A 19,626-nucleotide genomic window follows, 5' to 3' on the forward strand; every position below is an offset into this window, starting at 1 on the left:
AAAATCAATTACATTTTTGTGGCATTATCAGCTGATTTTTGTCAACTCATATCATCCCAAATATGTTTTTAAGAGAGAAAAATGTTTTTCCAACAACATATATTGATTACCTGATAGAAACATCGATTACTGTAAACTGAATGGTGGGCATTGAAAAAGGTAAGTACACGTAAATTGCATGTGGCTTCACCATTTTTCAAACTTCAGGGCTTGAACTTCCGTTTCTTGGAACTCCTGGAATGCTCAGTGGCCGGGAGGTCTCTCTTCAGAGTCCAACAGTAGTCAGCCATCATGACTGTGTCCCAGCGACCCTGATACCTGGTCTCCATCTCTTTCATGTCCTGATGGAATCTCTTCCCCTGCTCGTCACTCATTGAACCCAGGTTCTCGGGAAACCGGTCCATATGTGAAAATAGGTAGTGCATCTTGACGCTCATGTTGCAGCCCAGGTTTCTGAAAGCAGCCAGCATGTTGTTGACAAGTTCTGTGTAGTTTCTGGCCTTATTGTTGCCAAGAAAGTTCTTCACTACCAGAACAAATGCCTTCCACGCTTCCAGTTCCACTTCGTTCATTGAGTTTCTGAACTCTGGATCTCTGATGAGCTGACGGATCTGAGGACCGTCAAAGATGCCAGCTTTCAACTTCTCCATGGTCAATCCTGGAAAAGCCTGGCACAAGTAAGTGAAGCAGTCACCATCCTTGTCCAGAGCCTTGGTGAACTGCTTGATTAAGCTGAGCTTGATGTGCAACGGTGGGAGAAGAGTATTCTGTCTCTGTCCACCAGAGGGTCGTTGATGACGTTCCTTTTTCTGCAAGGCACCAATTCCTCCCGCACAGGCCAGTCCTTCTTTGTGTAATGCTGAGCATGGTCCCTACTATCCCACATGCACAGAAAACATGGGTACTTGGTGAAGCCAGACTGTTGTCCCAACAAAAAGTTCACCATCTTCAGGTCAACACAAATAAACCACTTATGCTGATCATAAGCAATTTTCTCCAGCACATACTTCACCGCTTCATAGTTCTCCTTCAGTGTACTCGAGTGAGCCAGGGGTATAGAGGCAAACTGGTTGCCGTTGTGTAGCAGAACACATTTCAGTGATCGCTTGCTGCTGTCAATGAACGGTCTCCAATCTTTGGGTTCGTACTGTGGTACTCCAAGCTTGAGCAGAAGCTGCGCAATATCTGCACAGTACACCAAGTCCTTCTCTTCCAAGAAAAAACGGAGGTACTCTTCATGCCTGTTGCGGAAGAAGCTGATGTGAGCACTGTCAGAGAGGAGGTTTTTCCCCTTCAATCTGGATGCCAACAGTTCGACAGAGTCCTTTGACAAGCTGAGGTCGCGAACTAGATCATTCAACTCCTTTTGGGAAAATGGATGTGGAGCATCATCTTCAAGAACCATTTCTTCTTCATGTCCTTCAACACTGGAGGCATCTTTGTCACTAATGTCAGGAAGTTCTCTGAAGATAGGCACTGGAATTTCATCACAATGAGCTACAGGACGACGTGCTGATTGAAGATCAGGATACTTGAGGCTGCTCCGGTTCTTTCTGTTGATCCCAGTCACCTCAACAGCACAGAAGTAGCAGTCAGTGACATGGTTTGTCGGCTCCCTCCAAACCACGGGAATTCCACTGTTCAGACTCCTCTTGCCATTGGTCCACCCACGTAGAGTCTCAGTGCATGCCTTGCACACAATGTGTGGCGCCCAAGCTTTATCCTGGTCACCAAGTTTAATACCAAAATAACTTTATGCTTGGCCGCACCAATTTATGGAAGATTTCGAGGTTTTATGACTTCAAACTGATCCCTTTTCAACATAATCACCCAGAACTATCGGACCTAAATACTTCTTGTCATTAAAATAATCATTTCCAACCAAAACAATTATTCGACATGGCATTTTACCCCCACCAACTTCGTCTAAAATGCTCCACACAAGCGTCAGGAACAAAGATGTAAAAAAACGACATGTGACCATAACTCAAAAACTTGACCTGATTGAGCAAAACCAATGTGATTTTTGGATTCAGCGCATCAGATTCGTCCTAAATCAACTGAAAAAACACAGACAACAAATTTGTTGTTGACCAGTGTAATAATCTGTGTCTTCTTCCTTTAAAGATAATAATGTCAGGTTATTTATAATCCTAGAAAAATGCCGTTCTTGAGAGTGGCCAAGAAGACTTTAAAATTAAAGTTTAATATTTTCAAATACTACCCCCCCCCATTAAATTATACACTATTTTTACTCTAACCTTAAAATGCTGTTTTAAACAAGCAATGTGCCTTCTCTTTGATGTTTTCTTAATCCAGTAATGACTGAAATCCTCTGTAATGAGGGCCTAAAACCTTGTCATATATATTGGGACAGGAATAGATTAATACTCCTCACTAGAGTAATGACTAGATCCATGTCTAATAATTTTTAACTTATCCTTATTCCTTAACTTGTTTTAGAAATGAGGAGGGGGGGGGTTAGGCATTAGTTTCTGAACTTGATATGTAGAGCATTGGGCTCATGCACACGTACGCACCATCCTCTCTGGGTAAAAATATTTATTACATTTTTATCCCATCATCCTTCCAAGGAACTCAGATTGGTGTAAATGGTTTGCCTTTTCCTGTTTTATTCTAATTCAGCAACCCTGTAGGTTGGGTAGTGTGAGAGAAGATGATTGGGCCAAAGTTAGCCAATGAGATTTGAAGCTAACCAGGTTCCTCTGACCTGCATCTTGACATACAATTGAGTTCAGCATACTGGCTCTCCAGAAGCATTGAACAACTTGGCTAAATACCATATTAATCTGAATTATCGTGGATTTCTCTGAATTTGTTTTATGTCCCTCTTTTGAAAGAGAGGGTCAAATAGTGGATTCAGAGAAATCCATGATATAAATTGATGTGCTTTTCTAGTGGGACCAAAATTACTTTCTACTGTGGGGCAAGGAACTAGGGATGATGCATGAGCATGCAAGACCACAAAACACATCCCATTTAAAATAAGGTACCTTTTGAGTTTCCTTTCAGTGTCTCGAGTACCAGCTGTCATCTTTAAATTTTCCTAACTGCATGCTTCTTATGTGAAAGCAATGTCTCCATGGTGGTGCATTCTTGGAACTGGAAGTAGCTCTAGGCCCATAAACAAGATGGTGACATCAATTTGCAGGATGGCAACATTTGCTATATCAAAATAATATCAATAGTCATTTGTACAAGAACCATTTTGACACATTTATACACGTGAGCAACTTGGACTTCTTAAATACTATTATATTCTACTTTATTGTAGCATTGCGAATATGTGTCAGTCTTATAATATTTGTGATTCTCTGGGATTGGGAAATGAAGTTCACCAAGCTTCCAGAGAAACTTTGGGGAGGAGAGGGACAAGAAACTGCTGTAGGATACACTCAAAAGCCTAGAAAACGTCTTGAAACTCCACTTCAATGTTTATTGTTGCATTTGTTTCAATGAACTCAGGGACAGGTACCTTAACTTTACAATAACCAGTCAGATAGGTTATGCTAAGAGAGAACTACTTGCTCTGCAATGAACTTCTAGACCAGGGGTCTGCAACCTTTAAGACAAAAAGAGCCACTTGGACCAGTTTCCGAAGAAAACAACAACTGGGAGCCGCAAAACTCGTCATTATAAAAATAACTTTTTTGTCACTTTTTTATTATTTCTTTGTTTGACCCCTCAGAATTACTCCTCCTCATAGAAATAAATGTTAAATTAACAAGTTACCTTTTCTTGTGTGTGTGTTCTTCACTCCCCTTCAAAACAGTGACCAGCGTACATGCCCCTTACAATGTAGCGGGCGGGCGGGAAGGTGACATCGGGACGGTGCATGACTAACGCACACACCGCCCCATGTGACGTCACAGCCAGTACAGTGCCCGCCACAGTGGGGAGTATCGGGGCGCACAATGCGCCTCCTCCCCTCACTAATATCCGCCCCGGAGCCGCGGCAAAGTTGTAAAAGAGCCACATGCGGCTCCGGAGCCGCGGGTTGCAGACCCCTGTTCTAGACCAATTGGGGTTCCCCACATGTAAACCCAGCACTTTAGCCACTACTCCATTCTGAACCAAAGCCTGCAGAAATAGGTGTGTTGGGAGAATTATAGTTCAAATATTGTGCTGTATTGCGATACTGCTGAATTTCATGCATTTCTGTTATGTTGTTTTAACTGGTTTTCATGTTCATTTTACTTTTAGAAATTTTTAAAGGCAAGTGAATATATACGGTATAAGAGTTTACAGATCAAAAGGTCTGTTAAAGGCCATAACGTATCTTTGTATATTTGCTCACATTTTGTCTAAAGGAAATGCCACATTGTACACAAAACCCCTGACCGACTCTAGTCATCTAAATGGTTCCATCTCACTCAGACATGTGAGTTATTCGTGAACATTACGTTCTGGAGACCAACTATATAATTATTAATTGAAGGGCCTATTTCGTACCATTTCCCCTTGGATATCCTAGTGGGCCTTAATTGTGCTACACTTCTATACATATGTACTATAAATAACCACCAAACTTTCACCTCACTTGAAAGAAATTAGTTGGAAGATTTCTGAAATGCCGTTTTGGGACATTCAGACGCCTTGACCCTGTAAGGATTGTAATGTTCGCAATTTTAGCATGTCAAGGGTAAGAAACAGTTTGGATGGCTATTGCGGGGTTCCTCAAGAGCATGTTCACTTTGTGTTACACTGCTTGATTTTTTAAAAAGCTTCAGTCATGGTGGTGTAGAAGAAAGAGCAGGCTGATTTTTTCTTTATACAAATGCCATTTACTTTGCCTGTTTGATGGACTGCTAACAGAAAGCACTGAAGGAGTGCACTGTCAGACTTAGTAGTTGTCAGACTTGGTAGTTGTTGAGGTTAGGGGAAGGTGTACATAGCCAGTAAGAGCAGAGTCTTAAAGCTGCTCAGAACAGCAAACAAACATATCCCAAAAGTCTTTCCCAGGTCCTGAAAGTATCAACTGATCTGAGGTTTTCTGCAATTGCGGATTACCTCCTTTCAGTTCCTTCACTGGTCAGGACCAGGTGGTGGTATTCAGGACTAGGTGATTGCTGCCTTGCTTTCTCACAAGTCCTGACAACTATCTGCTGTCTTATATCTCTTATCTAGTGAACTTCATTAGCAGTAAACATGTTTACAATGAAACAGGGTCTCAAGTAAACGGATGGAATTTGCTTAAGAAAACCTAATCATATTGCTATCACCTGAAAAATTTCCTGAAGATTATTGAGCAATTATATTTACATGCCACCCATCACCCAGAGATCACAGGGTTACAACCACAAGCATCATGAACAAACTTAGTTAACAGGACTTTCTACCTCTGGCTGGTAGTTTTGGGGAGACTGTATCCAGTACACTTCCAACCACTACAGTCCATACATGCCAAGAAACAAATTACTTGATAATTTGTTGTTTAGTCGTGTCCAACTCTTCGTGACCCCATGGACCAGAACACGCCAGGCACTCCTGTCTTGATAATGCTTTAATGTAAATAGCATTTTTATATTGCATCTCTGATTCCCAGAGTGGTGAGATATAATTAAATGCTAACTACAGTGGCCCTCTATTTTCCCCTCCCTAATTGTCCACAGTGCGTTGGAAAGAGGACTACAGGACCAATGTCATTTCTGCACAATCTGGAGGGCAAGGTTCATGCTTCTTTCACATAGGGGGAAAGTAACTGGCTTTGTTCATTTCTTGCCCTTCCAGTTCAAGCCAGTAGTGTTGAACATGGGGCGTTTTTCTTAAGAAGCACCTGGTTCACTTTGGCACTAAATGATTGTTAAATAGAAGCAGGAGTAGGCATGAAGAAGTGCAACCGTCCCTCACATGAGTGCTGTTTCATCACAAGGGTGGCTCTTTTTGGAGTGCTTGAGTAATTTTTATCTAGAATTAATTAACACATGAATACTAAACCCAAAACAACTGAAGCTTATGTATGTGTTCTTCTTGGTTCATTGATCTTACAGTCACTTTGTAATATTTTCAGTGACTTTAACTCTGCAGCATTACCTTATTTTAGTTTTTTTTATTTTTTTATTTTGTTACTTTTATATTTTTTTGTGTTTTGTGCTTCTTGTTTTTAACACTTTTGTAAGTCACATTAGGCTGTGTTTTAAGTGGAAGGGAGGAGTGTCAGTTATCTGAAACAACCAAATAAAATATCCACCCATATAGGATTTAGTGGACTATTATTGTGGTAAATGGTGGCTGGAAGGCACCTTGTATGTCTCCTTCCAGCAACTGCTGCAGCCAGCTGGTGCCAAACATACTGGACGGCAAGCATTCTTAAGAAGGCATACAAAATTAAAAAGTAAACTGAGTACATTCCAGTATAATGGCCTCCACTGCTGTAGGCAAACTGAGGAAATTAGTATTGAGAGTTATGATACGTATATAAAATATACAAAATATTTACAGATATTTACAGATACAGGTGATGAGAGGTAAGAAGGAAGGTACAGCATGCATGATGCAGGGTCCCTGTTCAAGCATTTTAATGCAGTGCTCTTCAGCCTTGGGTTCCCAAATGTTGTTGAACTACAACTCCTATCATTCCCAGGCAGGTGATGACAGTTCTAGTCCAACACCTGAGAACCCAAGATTGAAGAGCGCTTTCCTAATGAATATAGATAGGTTAAGGTGTTCCTGCCACCATCATCCCTTTTTCTCAAATGGGCACCTGAGAAGGACTATTGTCTGTTAATTAGGCTGCAGTCATAACCATACTTACCTGGGAGTAAACACTACTAAACATATTGAACCTGTTTTCTGAGTAAATGTGAGTAAAAGTTTAATATGTAATATTCATGTGTGCGTGTGCTATTTTAAATGTATTAAAACATTTAAAGAAGCAAAACACTGCTAGTTTTTAGCTCACTTGAGGCTGCTAAACTGCAGTTTATAAACAAAGGTTTTTAACATATGGGACATCTGTGTTGCAGAGCGAGCATGCTTTATTTGAGGAACTATTAAAATAATATTTAATAGCCCTCTTCTTCCATAGGCACAAACGTTAGGAGACAGCTCCTCATGTGCTTCAGCCAATGTTCAATCAATATTTTGACGGTCTGTGTGTCTGCTCAAATAGCGCCTGTGGTTGATATAAGTAGGTCATACTGTAGCTTCATAATCACGTGGAGCCTTTAGAAGAGTCTGTCTGTATCTTTAGTTGACTGACCGTGCTGAGTGCCTTTTTTTATATCTCAGCTATCTCTGTCTTGTGAGTCTTAACCTCTCCACTCTCTGTATAAGTGATTATGTGGTCTGTGCTTTTCTTTCCTGTCCTGTCTTGCCTGTATTGATTTGCCTATCTGACCACAATATCTTAACTCCCATTCTTCTGTTCTCTTAAGATTAGCAATAAGTAATGATGCGTACAGTGATAGTGAGCACTCATAAGAGCACATTAAGAGCACGACTGGATCAGACAGCAGAAGGCATCCTGTCCAAAAGCATGCCTACCAACTTGTTTCCCACAGTGGCCAACCAGATGCCCGTTTATTTTATTTTGGTCTATCTATATCCTGCCCTATACCCAGATAGCTCTGGATGGGGAACGATAAAATTAAAAAAAAACGCTGAAATCTCAATTGAAATTAGCACAACACACCAAAAAATACAATGAAACAGCATGCCCCCAATATTCAGACAGTGGCACAAGTGCCCAAAGGCCTAAATAAGCAGCTTGGTTTATAGTTTCCAGCTGTGTAGAGAAAGCATTCCAGAGCCTATGGGAAGCCCACAAGCAGGCAGTGAACACAAGAGTCCTCTCCTGCTGGTGTCCCCTGTGACTGGCGCTCCTAGCAATGTTGCCTCTGACCCTTGAGGTAGACTAGTAGCCATTTGGTAGCCTTATTCTCTATGAGTTTAATTGTGTGCACAGCATCAAACTGTACCATAAAGATACGCTGTCAACATTTCACAGTTATTTCCTTAACAATGTTCCATTCACTTGGCAGTGCATGCAAATTACTTTATGCAAACAATTTCTTTCCATTCCTGTTACTATTTTGTTTGTGGTGTCCCCTTTCTTTCTTTTTTAAAAGCACTACAGTACAGCTACAAATGCTGTTTCCTTTTCTGAACAATCCAGCACCATATTATGTCCCCACATGACCAATGAGAAATAGTTTAGCTAGGGTGGAGATATCATGTACATTGCAACAATCTCTCAAGTGGCTTATCCATCTCTTTTTCAGGAGAGTAGTTGTGATTTATTACATTTTTATCCTTCCATTCCTCCAAGGAGCACAAGGCCTAGTTCTCTCCCTTGGGTCTGGTCTGGAAGCTCCATCTGCTACAGGATGCAGTGGCTAAATTGCTGATGGAGCCAGATAGCTCACAGTATGTGACAACTCTGCTAAAACACTTGTGCTGACTACTCATATGCTACCAGGCCAAGTTCAAGGTTATCATGTTAATATACAAAGCCCTGAACAATTTGGGTCCAGGACACTTTAAATCCCAGCTCAGTCAGTGATCTTCCTGAGAAGCACTGTTAGTGGTTCCCCATGTTTCAGAATATCAGCTGCCTTGAAATAGAAGTTGAGTGTCTCCGATCTCATGCTCTGGAATACCTCTTCTAACAAAGACATGGCAGGCACCTATTTCTCCAAAAGGCAAGAAATCTGCCTGCATCAGATTCCTAGAGGGAATCTGACAACTCATGGCTCTCTCACTCTGCCTCTGGCTCAAGGGTAAGCACAACAATTCAACAGTTCAATCACAACAATATGGTTAAAAATGCAACTATGGTTTAGCATTGCATGCACAGCCTTGGGTTTGTCTTTGCCGTCTCCACTTTCCTCCAGCACAACTTTAAGGAGAAACTAAACGTTGCTTCAATTTCTAATTAATCATAGGTTAGCATTCTGTCTGAGTCATAAACTGTGGTTAATCTTTATGATGGTTTATTGGAAGAAGCCAGCTACATAACAAGGGCTTAAAGTTGGTTCATTTGAGTATCCTATAGTTATTTAAAATGAAATATCTCTCCCCCACCCGTATTTCTACATGTGAAACTCTGGTTAGTTAAAAATGAAAGTTCAGTTCCTTATGGTCATATTGGATAAGGACTGGGGAGCATGTGAGTCTGCATTAGGATATTGACATATCCAAATGCAGCCTTCAAAACTGTTAGTTGCTGTTTCTCAAAGATAATTTGCCAAGTATTCATCTCAGAGCCATGGGAATTGCCCATTCAGCAATTCATCCCCAGTTATTTATTAACTTCAATAGATTTACATATATTTGTTCTCTTCTGTCTGTGTTTCTCCTTCCTTCCTTTTTGTCTTTCTCTTCTTCAGAAAGATAGTTGTTGTGTTTCTGCTGCTACCAACCTTACATCAGATCATGACACAATTATGTGTTGCATCCCACCAGTTGAAAATCAGTGTTTTACGGAAGCCTTACAAAATTTTAGTACATTCTCATAATTCAACTATAACAATACTTTCTTACTTATTTATAGCAGGCATGCAATATTTGTCACAGATATGTAAGCTGCAGTGATAAAGCAGAGCTTTTCATGTGTTTTCCCCCTTTCCAATCAGCATCAAATTATCAAACTGTTCTTGCTTCCTCTTTGTGTTGAAGTTGAATTATTTTCAAAGGTCTTTGCTTTTATTTTAATATATTATGCTCATAATTTTTTCAAGCTACAGGCATTTTTTCTCCTTTATAGTCAACATACATTATTTTTTAAAGGTCTTTGCTTTGATTTTAATATATAATGTTCTTAATTTTTTTAAAGCCAAAGCCAACTGAAACTGTCACTGTCACAACTGATGAGTCTGGGGTAAGATTAGTAAACTGACCCCAGTGATTGATTGTACCTCTACTTGAGTTTATTCTTTTTACCATGTCTCTTTTCTCCACTGGTTTTTTCTGTATTTTTTTCATGATTGTCCTACTAGAAAGGTGTATGCAGTGATTTGGTTTTGTTGTCAATGTACCTATCAAACTTTACTACAGACAAACCCAACGTGACCCTATTAACAAACTGGAAAACTTGGAAATGCATGCATTGTGTGAAGCATTTCTACAGGTCCTGTGTGCTAGCATGTAATTTTTCCTGTCATACCATGTTTATAAAGTGGGAAAAGACCCCAGAGACACATTTTCAAATCTTACCTCTTTCACCTCTGCATTTACTGTTGTTTTTCTTTTCCTGAAATGTTACATGTTTTGCATTTTGCTTGATCTGATGTTTCCATCATATCCTTTTAGAACAATGAAGAGAGTGCTAGAATCTCCATCACCTTTTTCCGCCTTTTTCGAGTGATGCGATTGGTAAAGCTCCTCAGCAGGGGTGAAGGGATAAGAACTTTGTTGTGGACATTTATTAAGTCTTTTCAGGTAAGTTTAATGGTTAAACTCCTGGCTTCTAGGGGTCAAAATACAATCATTCTGAATGGCAGTGACCCTATAGTTATGGCCAATTAGTTATGTGAAACAACCACATAGGCAGGTGCACATCAAAAGGCAACAGTTGGATGGAGATATATATTTTCTGTTGAGAACACATACACATAGAGAACACATCCAGATCCATTGCACATGATAGTGATCTATGTATCACTTAAACTGTGCACATTTCTTGAGAATACTTAATCATTTTCACAACAATTTAGCGTGGCATTCCAATTGAGCCTTAAGCAAGAGTAGGGAACCTGCGCCCTGCTGTTGTTTTTTTTTTTATATAAATATTTATTAAGGTTTTTAAATATAAATGCACACATAATAAACAATCTTACTTCTTTTACAACAATTTCAACACTTCTTTGGACTCCCTCACGTCTCCCGCTCCCATTTACATCGTTAAAAATTTTTTCCAAACAAATTATCAACTTGTTTACAATCTCATGTCCACTCATTCAAATATAATCTAGCACTTCTTCCAAAAATTTTTTATATTTTCTTTAGTCTCACTTATCATCAAATTTAAATCTAGTTTAGTGGTGGCCAATTTTTTATAATCTAGCATCCTTCTTAACATTCAACCAAATTACAATGTTTTTGTAGATACATCTTAAATTTCTCCCAGTCTTCCTCCATCTTCTCTTCTCCCAGATCACGGATTCTGCCGGTCATCTCGGCCAGTTGCATATAGTCCATCAGCTGCATCTGCCACTCTTCCAGTGTGGGTAGATCTTGAGTTTTCCAGTTTTTTGCAATAAGAATCCTTGCTGCCGTTGTTGCATACATAAAAAATGTTCGATCCTTCCTTAACACCTTCTGGCCGACAATACCCAGAAGGAAGGCCTCTGGTTTCTTTGTGAAGGTATACTTAAATACCTTTTTCAGCTCATTATATATCATTTCCCAGAAGGCCTTCACCTTAGGGCATGTCCACCAGAGGTGAAAGAATGTTCCTTCATTTTCTCTGCATTTCCAACATTTATTATCAGACGAATGGTATATTTTGGCAAGTTTAACTGGGGTCATGTACCATCTATATATCATTTTCATTACATTTTCCTTCAGAGCATTACATGCGGTGAAGTTCAGCCCAGTGGTCCACAACCTTTCCCAGTCCTCAAACATAATGTTATGCCCAATGTCCTGTGCCCATTTTATCATAGCCGATTTAACCATTTCGTCTTGTGTATTCCATTTTAGCAGCAAGTTATACATTCTAGATAGTACCTTGGTCTTTGGTTCTAACAATTCTGTTTCTAACTTCGATTTCTCCACCTGGAACCCTAACTTTTTGTCATTTTTAAAAACTTCTTTAATCTGAGCATAATGTAACCAGTCTCGCACCTTATCCTTCATTTTCTCCAAACTCTGCAATTTCCAATTGTCTCCATCTTTTTCTAATATTTCCCAATATTTTGGCCATTTGGCCTCCATATTGGGTCTTTTTCGGGCCTTAGCCTCCAGAGGTGAAAGCCACCTTGGAGTTTTATTTTCCAATAAGTCTTTATATTTTGTCCAGACATTAAACACTGCTTTCCTGACAATATGGTTCTTAAAGGCCTTATTGATCTTAACTTTATCATACCATAAGTATGCATGCCAACCAAAAGCATTGTTAAAACCTTCCAGGTCCAGTATGTCAGTGTCTTCGAGAAGTAGCCAATCTTTTAGCCAGCAGAAAGCTGCGGCTTCATAGTACAACTTTAAGTCTGGCAGGGCAAAGCCCCCTCTTTCTTTCGCATCTGTTAATATCTTAAACTTAATTCTGGGCTTTTTGCCCTGCCAGACAAATTTAGATATATCTTTCTGCCACTTCCGGAAGCACTCCGTTTTATCCACAATCTGTAATGTTTGAAACACCTGCTGTTGTTGTTGGACTCCAACTGCCAGTTGTCCCAGCCAGCATGGCCAACAGTCAGGGATGATGGGAGTTTTAGTCCAACAACATCTGAAGGAGCCACAGGTTCTCTACTCCTTGCGTACAGGGGTTAGTGACCTGGCTTAACAAGTCTCCTTTCCCCGGCTAACGATATGGCTCTCATTCCAGCAGTGCCAATTCTTCATTCCAATTGTTTGCCTTCATGTTGTTGTTTTTAAATTGTTCTTAAGCAGGTTGAAAATAAGAACTTTCTGAAACAATTAGATTTTAATCATTTTTAAAAGGCACTTGAAACATTTTGACTTTTACCATAATAGCTGCAGAAGTATTTATTAGCCATAAAGCCTAATTTTTTGTCTGTTTAATCCAATGTAAATTTCAGTCAGTTCAAACGGTCTTACTCTGAAGTAAGTGTTCAAAGGATTGGCATTTTAGCATAATATATCATTGTAAGCGTTAGCTATTTATGCATAAAATTATATTTCTCAGTCTGGCTCCACATTTAGTTTTTCTTTTTTTAAATTAAGCCCATGTCCAAATTTGGCTCTTACTGGCTCACTGAGAATTCTTGATGTGCAAGGAAACTTTAATCTGATATAACATGTTGCTACTTCAGCTTTCTAACCCCACTTGATGTTGGGTAATTGTAAAAGTGGAAACATGAAGTATGATTGCAATCTGCCATTCACGATATGATTATGGTGTGGTACCCAAAAGGATACACAGTTGATATAATCACTAATACTTTTCACACAATAGCATCAGAGCTAGAGGTTTGTAACGTTTTTAGGAACTAGAAATGGTCGAAACTTTCCCATATGTTCTACTCAAGAAACTGGGTCATGCATTCTCATGCTTTGAAATTCAAAATGCTGATGGTAGTTTTTAAAACAACTGGTCATTTAAAAAAGAAATTCAGTGTACAAGGGAGTGTTGTCATCATAACATTCCAGGGTGAATTACAACCATTTAATAAGGCAATGTTAAAAACAGATTAATGTAATACTAGAATATTTGACTGCGGATCAAGTAGTACTAAAGGTCATGTATTTTCAGGGGCTTCTTACCACTGGTCTCTGTGGTTCATTAGATCAATCTACTTGTCTTCCAATAAATGAGATATGTAGTTTAAGCCTACCTGAAGACAGCTTGCCAGCCCTTTAAGGTGGGGCACTCATTTCTCAGAGGTTGAGCACATGCCCTTTGTGAATAAGGTTCCATGTCCAATTCCCAGCATCTGTGCCATTGCAGAAACAGCACTTCACCTGAGACCCTTGAGAGTCACCAACAAACAGTAGATAGTGCTAGACATGTGGTGTAATTTAGTATAAGGGAGCTTTTTGTGTTCATAGCATTTTAAATATCCACACAGGTTTCAGTTCCCAAGCAGAATAGGCCAAACGTTTTCAGGGAGACTGCAGAGAGGGATAAATGATTTGAAAACTGCAATCAAATTGCATTGGTAAAATGATGCAAAATAGTTTCAAAGGATATACCAGTTTGTTTGTTTTTTAAAAAAATAATAATATTGTTTTTCATTTTAGGCTCTGCCATATGTTGCTCTTTTGATAGCAATGCTGTTTTTCATCTATGCGGTTATCGGAATGCAGGTAATTAAAAACCATATTTCGTCTGAAATAAAGAGGCTGTCATTGATCAGTTTATAATGTATAGAAACTGCCTACCTCAACATTCCATTCATAGCTTAACTGTGTATGTGTATTCTCTAAAGCAAAGGTGAGGAGCCTTGACCCATGGGCCTAATTTTGCCTGACATGGGCCCCAGTTTGGTATGTGAGGCCATTTTCACTACCCCATCAGCACCTACCTCATGTGGTGTGGGGCAGATAGAAATGCCTGACTCAACTGTGACCGGGTTTCCTATGGGGAACTTGAACTTGTCCCTGCAGAAAGCATGGAAGAATTCACCACTAGTCAGATGTTGGGTGGTAGGCTGAATCCTGCTGGATCAGCAGAACTCAGTTGCGAAGTCTGTTGCTGCAGAAAGCAGTTTTTGCACTGTGGTTCCCAAGGTGCTCACCAACCAGCTGTTTGTCAGGCACTGTGGAAAGTGCTGCGGAAGGGCCTTTGACAGGCATAATAATGACTTCTAGGAGTTGATAGGTGGGCTGTCCTACCTACCTGCCATAGTGTTAGGGTCAGAGAGTGATCTGGCTTGTTTGGTTCCCCAAACCCCAGAGTAGATTTTCAGGGGACATGCAGGGAAGGAGCAGAAAGGAAAGTCCTGCCTTTAAACATGAACTCTCTAACATTTATGGAAGGAAAGTTCAGATCCAAGTCATAGTAGTTTTTTGCAATTTACTTCTATGGCCATTAACACTAACTTAAAAGGGGCTTAGACAAATCCACATGGAGGATAGTTCTGCCAATAGTTCTCAGCCATGTTGGCTAAGTCTTACCTCTGTTTTCAGTATGCCACCCAATCCCAGTTGCTGAGATCAAACAATGTGGGGAGGGCTTTTACTTTCAGGATCTGCAGGCTTCCTGGAAGCATATTGCTGACCACTGCTAGAAGCAATATGTTAGACTAAATCTGCCTTCCTTAACCTGCTGCCTTCCAGGTTTGGCTGGGTACCAGCTCCCATCAATCCCAGCCATCACAGCCAATCGTCAAGGATGATGGGAGCTGTAGTCCAAAATAATATGAAAGCTGTCAGGGTGGGGAAGATTGGGCTAGGTTAACCCCCACCCCCCAGGATGTTTCTTATATTCTTATCACCAGACTTGTTGGAGGATAAAACAAAATCATATTGGATGGACATTTGTCCTTTTCTTCTTCTTTTAGGTGTTTGGTAAAGTTGCCCTGAAAGACGGAAGTCAAATTAACAGGAACAACAACTTTCAGACTTTTCCCCAAGCGGTGCTGCTTCTCTTTCGGTAGATGTTATCTGTTGTTTTGTTACAATTGACATTTGAGTTATAAAAACTGGTAGACAGCAGAGGTTCTAAAATTCTTTCTTAAAGTTTCAACTAGGTATAATGTCTATTTCACAATAGTTTGAGGACATTTGAACATATTACACATAGGCATCAATTTCATGTGGAAAGCTATTTGGAGATCTAGAGAGCTTACATTAACTTAACATGTTTAAGATTCATATACTGATGGTCGCTGTATCCACAATGTAAACTGATGGTGGCCTACCATTAGTAATGTTTGCATAGTTTTTTGTTATTATTCTTTCTCTTTCTTCTTTAATCTTATTTCATTTTTCAAAATTCCTTTTTAATGTAGTTAATGCTCACTTTCCAGTGTGATAAATATGAAAAAAAGGCCAGTAAGTGAACCTTGATCCAAGATTAAGTGGATCTGTTTGGTCTTCTCTTCTGCTGGTGTCCCTTGAGAGCCACTCAGTGGTACAGAGCGAAGAAGAAAGGGGCAGTCTTGTCCACTGAGGTCCCAGGATGGCTCTATTTCACCCCCTCTCCAGGATACCTATTGGTTCTTCCTGATCTAACCTTGGCCCAAAAAGTTCCCAGATCTGGAATGGATCTTTGCCTTGACAATAACCAGACTCCAGCCTTGCCTTGGTGCTGCTTTCTCTTTGCCTGTCAGGCTGTCTGTTCTTCCATACCCTTCTTCCCTTCTACTGTGTTAATTCTGCTATCCTCCTACCTGCACGTAACATAACACACCTAGACAGTGAAATGTAAAAAAACCACCCTGAGTATATGAGCTTGCTTTAAATTATCCCAGTGTACTAGCAAGGAAGCAGGATGTTGTAGGCACTCTTTTTAAAGCCTGCATCCTTGCAATAAGAAGAACAGGAATGCTGGCAGCTTTAAAATACTGTCACATAAAACACTATTACTATGATGGAAGTTCCAAAACATTATTTATCCCAGGTTAAACATTAATCCAAAGTTATGGAAGGGAGAATGTCAGAAGGTGCTGCTCTTTCAGTTACAATACTACGATGACAGGCAACATGCACTTTCTGGAATTTTCCATTCTGTGCATCCCTGTGTGTGAGAGGAACCCCACTCAGCGGTTTCATGTAGATGTTAAACAGCATGGAGGATAAACTCAAACCCCAAGGAACCCCACATTGAAGGCTCCACAGGGCCGAATAGTACTCCCCAAGCATCACCCTCAGAATGACTGCTGTGGGGGTGGGCCTGCCACTGAAGGGGATGACAGTAAAGAGGGTCTCCTCTTTGACCTTTAATTGTCTGTGGCTTTTTAGAAATGGGTGGGATATTTTCAATGTATTTTATTCCCCTCGCCCTGGTTTTAATGTAGCCATGTGGGTTTTTTGGTTGGTTGGTTTTAAGTGTCTTTGGATTGTCTTGGGCAAGATAAAGTGATGTAACAAATTTAATAACAATGACAACAACAACAGTGGTGGGCAACCTCCTTTCTGTCAAAGACCACATTCTCTGTGGGGTAATTTATGGGCAGAACCAAAGCTAATGATGGATGGAGTCAAAGACAAAAGAGCACTGGATTAACTGATTGGGAATAAAGACTACGCTTATTTCAATTTCCCCCATTTTAATTCCCAATCTTTTGCAGCTCTATTCAGATGCAAGCCTCATCTTACATGATGGGATTGCTTCACATAATTATAGGGTTGGAAGGGAGAGCCCAAGAACTATCTAGTCCAACCCCCTTCAATGCAGGAATCACAGCAAAAGAAAGCCTGACAGATTACCATCCAAACTCTGTTAAAAAACCTCCCTGTGAATTAAAGTCCACTACCTACCAAGGAAGCTTGTTTGAGTAGCTCTTAGCTTCAGAAAGTTTTCCCTAATGTTTTATCAGAATCTCATCTCTTGTAATTTGAAATCACTGGTTCCATTGATTACACTCAAATAAACATACAAAACTAGTAATAATAAGAATAAGAATAATGCATATGGGTTTTTAGTACTATAATACCAATATAGCAACTGCCCTAGAAAGCAAGTGAAATTAAATCCTTTCTAACATTAGCATGCATACATACATACATACATACATACTTGCATACATGGCAGAAGCTTACCAATTTGTTCTCAGATAGTGTCTTTAAAAGCATTTGTTTATTTTAATCAAATAAATTATTTGATTAAAAACTGAAACTACATAGAAAGTAGGGACATTTTTAACAGCTAGGAAAATAAGAAGTGTATTCAGGGGGAGGGAGGGCTGGTTGCCTTTGTCCTCAGGTAGCAAAAGCCTTGGGGTAGCCCTGTGCTAAGACAGCCTGTGACAGGGATGCACTATATGCATCAATTCAAGGAGATGAGAGGTTGCTGGGATAGGGTGATGCGACTGCATGCTCAACCTCTAGTGCTCTTATACATACATGAACCCTCTACACTGTGCACTCCTGTGACACGTCTCGAGCCCTTGTTAACAAATGAAAACAACAACAGTATCATTCTAATTGAAATAATACCATTTGATTCATTTTGTCATGCTTTATTCCAAATTAAAGGTGTGCAACAGGAGAGGCTTGGCAGGAGATCATGTTGGCCTGCATGCCAGGAAAGCGATGTGATCCAGAGTCTGATTTTAACCCAGGAGAAGAATTCACATGTGGAAGCAATTTTGCCATTATTTACTTCATCAGTTTCTATATGTTGTGTGCTTTTTTGGTGAGTCCAGAAGCTGGAACATCCTTAAGCACTATGATTGAATACGACCCTAGACCCCTGGAACAGCACGTGGTGGTGGTGGTGGTGGGGAGAGGAGATTGCTCCATCTGGCAAGCCAAAATGTTTTCCTGATGGAATGATCACCTTAGCATGACATTTAATTCCTGGCTATAATTTGATGTGTGTGTGTGTATAATTTTCATTCACACACATTGAATCACTATCTATAATTTGATATATGTATTTAAAATTTTCACACACATTTCTGTGCACACACATTCCAGGATAATATTAATAATTTGCATTTTTCATATAAATATAAATGTAATTAAATAACTCCTTCAATTCTTTTTAAGATTATCAACCTATTTGTGGCTGTCATCATGGACAACTTTGATTATCTGACGCGCGACTGGTCTATTCTTGGTCCTCATCATCTAGATGAATTTAAAAGAATATGGTCAGAATATGATCCTGAAGCAAAGTAAGTTAGACACCATTGTGCTGCAGTGTGTGCCTACCTAAGGAGCCAAAGAACCAAAAACAAGAGGGTAACTTAAAGGCAGGTGAAACTATTTTATTAATACTATACCTTTTTCATAGGGGGAGGATAAAACACCTTGATGTTGTTACCTTGTTGCGGCGCATACAGCCTCCACTTGGCTTTGGTAAATTATGCCCCCACAGAGTTGCATGTAAGGTAGGCTTTTCTGTCTTTCAGAGCATTTGCTTTTTATTGTGTCAGTACTTCTGTTTAATATCATTTGCTAGTGCAGAGATGGCTGTAAATTCAAGGCGCCTGATTCAATGAATTATAGCCACAGGCTCCTTTCAATCTAATAGAAACCAGAACTTCCTGTTCTTTGTCTTGACTCACTGATTTAGAACAAAATGTGGCTGTGAGTGGTAGCAGAAGAGAGTATAGGTGCGGCAAAGCTATATTGTCATTCCTTGCTCGCCAGCTTTGACGAGGAAGTAAACAATCCCCATCTGTACCTGTCTAGCCGAAGCTATGCTATGCATGTAGAACTTTCCAACATATTTTCATGAATAATGGTGCCTGCTGCTGCTTCTTGGAGGAATGCAGCGTACTGCATACATTTGTTTCTGATGCCATTAAGTTTCTGTATAATATTTGTCTTGTTGTAATGGGCTGGTTCAGACACAATGCCACACAGTGGTTTGGTGCTACATCAAGCTGTCATGCTTCAGCAGCTAAAAACAAAAACAATTGCCGTACTGAGTCAGTTCAGAAGTCCTTGCAGAGTGGAATTCTGCCACCAGCTAAGACAAGACAAATGTCCTTCAACTGCCCACAAGGAGGACATAATGAAGAGAACTAGCACCCTTTGGTTTAACCCAGAATCTGTTAAATAAGATGGTTTTGGAACAAGCAAGGTAAATAGGACCTGCATTATTAGATGGGGCTACTTGGAACAAGACTTACAATGAAAGCATGGGCATTTCAGATCGAAGGATCCAGAGTCATCTATGTGAAGTCACCTTTTTATCTTGACTCCAGACCCAAATACTTGTATTTTGGGCAGTTTGGTAATAGATAAGCGTGTAGGCCAAAATTATCCTGCCAAAATTTATTAGAGTACATTTAGAGCTCATTGATTTTGCTGAAAGAGTTGAAAAGGAATCACCAAAGTTTAGAGCAATGGGATTTGCTTAAT

General features: G+C 39.9%; 2 protein-coding genes across 19 annotated transcripts in view; one reads left to right on the forward strand and one right to left on the reverse strand.

Annotated features, from left to right (window-relative positions):
• Positions 1 to 19,626, forward strand: part of CACNA1D (calcium voltage-gated channel subunit alpha1 D) — a 192,772-nt gene that overhangs the window by 138,971 nt on the left and 34,175 nt on the right. For 11 of the 18 annotated variants that reach the window (XM_081848801.1, XM_081848804.1, XM_081848799.1 and 8 more), the window contains 7 exons: positions 9,797 to 9,841; positions 10,273 to 10,401; positions 13,888 to 13,953; positions 15,150 to 15,241; positions 17,788 to 17,947; positions 18,304 to 18,431; positions 18,551 to 18,647. In XM_081848801.1, coding sequence (XP_081704927.1) covers positions 9,797 to 9,841; positions 10,273 to 10,401; positions 13,888 to 13,953; positions 15,150 to 15,241; positions 17,788 to 17,947; positions 18,304 to 18,431; positions 18,551 to 18,647 — 717 coding nt within the window. The remainder of the gene's footprint in view (positions 1 to 9,796; positions 9,842 to 10,272; positions 10,402 to 13,887; positions 13,954 to 15,149; positions 15,242 to 17,787; positions 17,948 to 18,303; positions 18,432 to 18,550; positions 18,648 to 19,626) is intronic. The other 7 variants (XM_081848805.1, XM_081848800.1, XM_081848796.1 and 4 more) reach the window with 1 other exon arrangement.
• The window catches only part of CHDH (choline dehydrogenase), a 59,430-nt gene continuing 55,107 nt past the window's right edge, over positions 15,304 to 19,626 (reverse strand). The window contains exon 9 of the mRNA XM_081848878.1: positions 15,304 to 16,000. The gene's annotated coding sequence lies outside the window, so the exon portion shown is untranslated. The remainder of the gene's footprint in view (positions 16,001 to 19,626) is intronic.

This window comes from Podarcis erhardii (genome assembly GCF_964252035.2).
Source record: "Podarcis erhardii genome assembly, chromosome: 2".
Lineage (NCBI taxonomy): Eukaryota > Metazoa > Chordata > Lepidosauria > Squamata > Lacertidae > Podarcis > Podarcis erhardii.